The sequence below is a fragment of the Chanodichthys erythropterus genome, chromosome 24 (genome assembly GCF_024489055.1).
Source record: "Chanodichthys erythropterus isolate Z2021 chromosome 24, ASM2448905v1, whole genome shotgun sequence".
NCBI lineage: Eukaryota > Metazoa > Chordata > Actinopteri > Cypriniformes > Xenocyprididae > Chanodichthys > Chanodichthys erythropterus.
Window position 1 is genome coordinate 27,845,513 of NC_090244.1, and position 4,141 is coordinate 27,849,653.

At 36.7% G+C, this 4,141-nt stretch overlaps 1 protein-coding gene across 1 annotated transcript; it reads left to right on the forward strand.

The window, feature by feature from the left end:
- The first annotated feature begins 2,629 nt into the window (after positions 1-2,629).
- On the forward strand, positions 2,630-3,235 carry LOC137015038 (histone H1-like). The gene has a single exon (XM_067379686.1). The coding sequence runs from the start codon at positions 2,630-2,632 to the stop codon at positions 3,233-3,235; it is 606 nt and encodes a 201-aa protein (XP_067235787.1).
- The last annotated feature ends 906 nt before the right edge of the window (positions 3,236-4,141 follow it).

A 4,141-nucleotide genomic window follows, 5' to 3' on the forward strand; every position in this document is an offset into this window, starting at 1 on the left:
TTACAAATGTTGTTTTGATAATGTTAATCCTTTATTATGGAACATTGTGGCAATATTGTATAGGTTAAAAGAACATTCTCCAATCTTACATAAACAACATCCCCAAAATATCCTCAAAATGTTGTGAGATTTTGTTAACACTCATTATGAAATTTTGTCATCTCAGGCAATAATATACTCAAAACATTTTATGAATGTAGCTTTGATAATGTTCCTCCTTTCTTATTATGGAACATTGTTTGTGCCAATTATTTAGCCTATAAAAGATCATTATACAACCTGTTCAATAACATCCCCAAAACATCCTCAAACTATTTCAGGCAAAATATTCTACTTAAAAAAAAAAAAAAAAAATGCAAATATTTGCCTTTGCAGCTTTTGTTCTCCTCCATTTATTTCCAAAAGGCCCTTTTGGTCTTTCAGCTAAAACAAGAGAAAAGAAAATATCATTATATATAATATATAGGATTATATATAGGAAAAAAGTACTGATAGACCTTACAATTTTTGGATTTTACATTATTGGGCATTAAAAGCATGGTAAGTGTTGTTTTTACTGTGCTTCTACTACAAAAACCATTTTGAAACTACACTTGTACTACTTTGAACCTGATATGAATATGATTAATTGAAGGTCTATTGCACGTCACATGACAGTGCTTAATCACCCTAGTTTAGTAAGGTGCTTTAATTTAGAAAGAAATGAAAAGCAAAACCTCAGCGGAGTTGACAGATATAATGCAGTGACTGAACATGAGGGAGCTATGTTAATATGATTAATATTGGCAAACAGAAAATACATTATATCAAACATTAGAACAGCGTACGATTACCAACATCTGGCACATGTGAACTAATATCAACATCAATAATAGTAATAATAATAATAATAATAGTAATGATAATTGCCTGAATATTTAAATATGGTGCATTTTTACAGGTAGTTTAAGACTTAGATTTTTAAAAATGTACCTTAAGGGAATACCAATGTTTTTATGTTTAAAACAAACAAACAAACAAAAAACAATATAACATTTTTGGTGAGTTTATAATGTAATACATTTCTCATAATGAAAAAAGAAAATTACATTATATGAGCTCAAGATTTTATGTTTTGAGGAAATTATTACATTATGAACATTTTATTACATTAATATTGTAATATTATTATTATTATTATGTGCATTTATTACATTATGCTTAGTCATTACATTATGAGTTGCTAGAGATGTAGTGTATGTTTGGTTTTACGTGTGAGGCACAAAATGTCATCACTAACATAGTGAAACATGAGGAAATATATAATTACTGTGTCATGAGAGCCATATTTCTTTTTACAAGAAAAAAGAAAAAAAAAAGAGTAAATATTGTCCTGGATCAGAAAACCCTTGTAACCGATGTTCTCGAATCCAAGAAACACAGAATAAGTCATAAACTTCTAAACAACTAAGACCCAACAAATCTACATTTTGAATTGTTGAATGTTTAAATTCAAAATGTTGGTTTAACATCATTGTATAGTTATTATCAGCTCTTCAGTTTCAATGTCCTTCAGATTTTAGTACCAATCACAGTTTAACCTGCCTGTGTAATTCTAAACACCTTCGTTATCTTGATCTAGTGTTTGTTTAGGGTTAGAACTACTATAGCCTGACCAAAACCCCAACATCTGTGCAAATATCAAACATATAGTGTAAATAATACGACTATTTTATGAATTAGCATTTAATAGTAGTTAAATCAGAATGTAAGACAATTACAATCCTGTGCTTTATTATTTACATGTATTCATGTAGTAGATGATTTTATCCAAAGAGACTTCTAGGCAATGGCACAAGAAATGTATCAATACAAACTTTCAAACATTGTCCAGAAAAGTGCAAGCTGGAACAAGGAGGGAAATTAATAACTTTAAAAATAATTTTAAATTGTTTATTTTTTAAATATGTTGCTATGCCTTACTTTAAATGAGCAAATCATTCAGACGAGCTTCAACACAATCCTCATTCACTTGGCTTTATTATTATTATTATTATTATTATTATTATTATTATCATCATCATCCGCTGAGCGAAGATGAGGGTCAGACAGGAGAGTCACAGACTCGGATCCTCCGGAAGATGTTCGTGTGCTTCAAGCTGCCCAAAACAACAGCTGTATGAAAGCCTCCTCACGCCCCTCACTAATGCTGATTTCATTAAAGTTGCTTTCAGACTGTTTTCTGAACACACAGAGGACGCGTTCAGGCTTTTATCAACTTTTCCATTAAAACTATCCATCAAATGTACACACGGCTTTTCCCCGTGGCTGATGCTCGACTTGGATTTGATCTGACGGAGGCAAAAGAAACGTTTCCTCTTCGCGTATTTTAGTCTCCAGTGAAAGTTCAGAGCTTGGTGCTCACTTTGTTTTTACTGCGACAAACTATTTCACCGCTTCAGTTTTGTCCCAAATGTAAGAGAAGAAAACACAATCGTGAGGGGCTCGTGGAGGCGCACAGACACCGAGCAGGGTGGGTTGAGTCTATAAGGTTCTCATGTGTTATTTAAGAGCGCAGCGGCGCTCGAGCGCTGATCATTGCTGAAACCAGACCGCGTTTGAAAGACTGTAGATCCGATCCGAGAGAAAGATGGCAGAAACCGCTCCAGCCCCGGCTACTGCCGCCCCGGCCAAAGCGCCCAAGAAGAAGTCAGCTGCGAAAGCCAAGAAAGCAGGTCCAGGCGTCGGTGAGCTCATCGTCAAAGCTGTGTCCGCATCCAAGGAGAGGAGCGGCGTGTCCCTCGCCGCCCTGAAGAAAGCTATCGCCGCCAGCGGCTACGACGTGGAGAAGAACAACTCCCGCGTCAAGATCGCCATCAAGGGCCTGGTGACTAAAGGCACCCTGGTGCAGGTCAAAGGAACCGGCGCTTCGGGCTCATTCAAGCTCAACAAGCAGAAAGCCGAGACCATAAAGAAACCGGTCAAGAAAGCGGCTCCTAAAGCGAAGAAGCCCGCGGCAAAGAAACCTGCTGCTGCCAAGAAGCCCAAGAGCGCAGCGGCAAAGAAGCCCGCCGCCAAGAAATCGCCCAAGAAGGCCAAGAAACCCGCCGCCACAGCCGCTAAGAAGGCGACGAAGAGCCCCAAGAAGGCAAAGAAGCCAGCAGCCGCTAAGAAAGCAGCCAAGAGCCCCAAAAAGGCCAAGGCGGCTAAACCTAAAGCCGCCAAGCCTAAAAAGGCAGCGCCCAAAAAGAAGTAAAGTCTTTACTGTTTCTTCCTCAACGGCTCTTTTAAGAGCCAACCACTATCTCCGAATAAAGAGCAAAACAATGATGTTAATGATTTTAATTTACAAATTGAATAATTATGGAAGTAAATTTTTTGAAAATCTAATATTTGTTAACATGCATGTTCCTGGCGCAGTATTTCAATCACAAAAAGCAGAGGGATATTGTTCAATGCTTGATTGAGAAACACTTAACATTGTTTCATGTAGTCAGTTTTAAAAACTAAAGTATGAAGTTATACACCTGCAAGTGAACCAGCCCTGAGATTTCGTGTTAAAGCTTATACAAAACTGGTAAAAAAAATAATGATGGGCCGTGTTTACCCTTCCAGGTGGATTTGAAGAAAAGCTTGTTTCATAGACAAAGCTTAAACTTGTCAGATCAAAATGCATTTTTGAGCTGTTTTAACTGAAAGAAACTTGTACTGATATATCTTACAATATGTCAAAATTATTTGAACTAAGGCCGAATCCTGGTTTAGTCTAAACTCTGTGAAACCAGGCCTTAATCTTGGCGAAGTAAATTATTTGTAGAGTTTATGTTAAAATGTTGTTTCACCGTTTTTAGCTCTCCTGGCAATGTTTTACACATGCTGACTGTATACTTAGAAATGCCGTAAACTACAATAGAGGTTATTAATATTTATTTACCTTACTAACCTTAATTATTTAGGTTTTTACCTAACCTTTTACCCAAAACCGATCACCAAAAGGGGGTGGGGTTTGGATGTGTTGGAGGGAAGTTCAGTGATTGGCTTAAAATCTTATCAGGCTTTCAACCAATGGGCGACTAGAACGTTCGCTTAAAGGAAGGACCTCGAAACTCAGATTTTCATTCTTTCAGTATTGTTAGAAGAAACTGTTGTTACTACAGGAAAA

Excerpts from the sequence above, each read along its gene's own strand:
- LOC137015038 (XM_067379686.1), top strand. The coding sequence starts at position 2,630 with ATGGCAGAAACCGCTCCAGCCCCGGCTACTGCCGCCCCGGCCAAAGCG.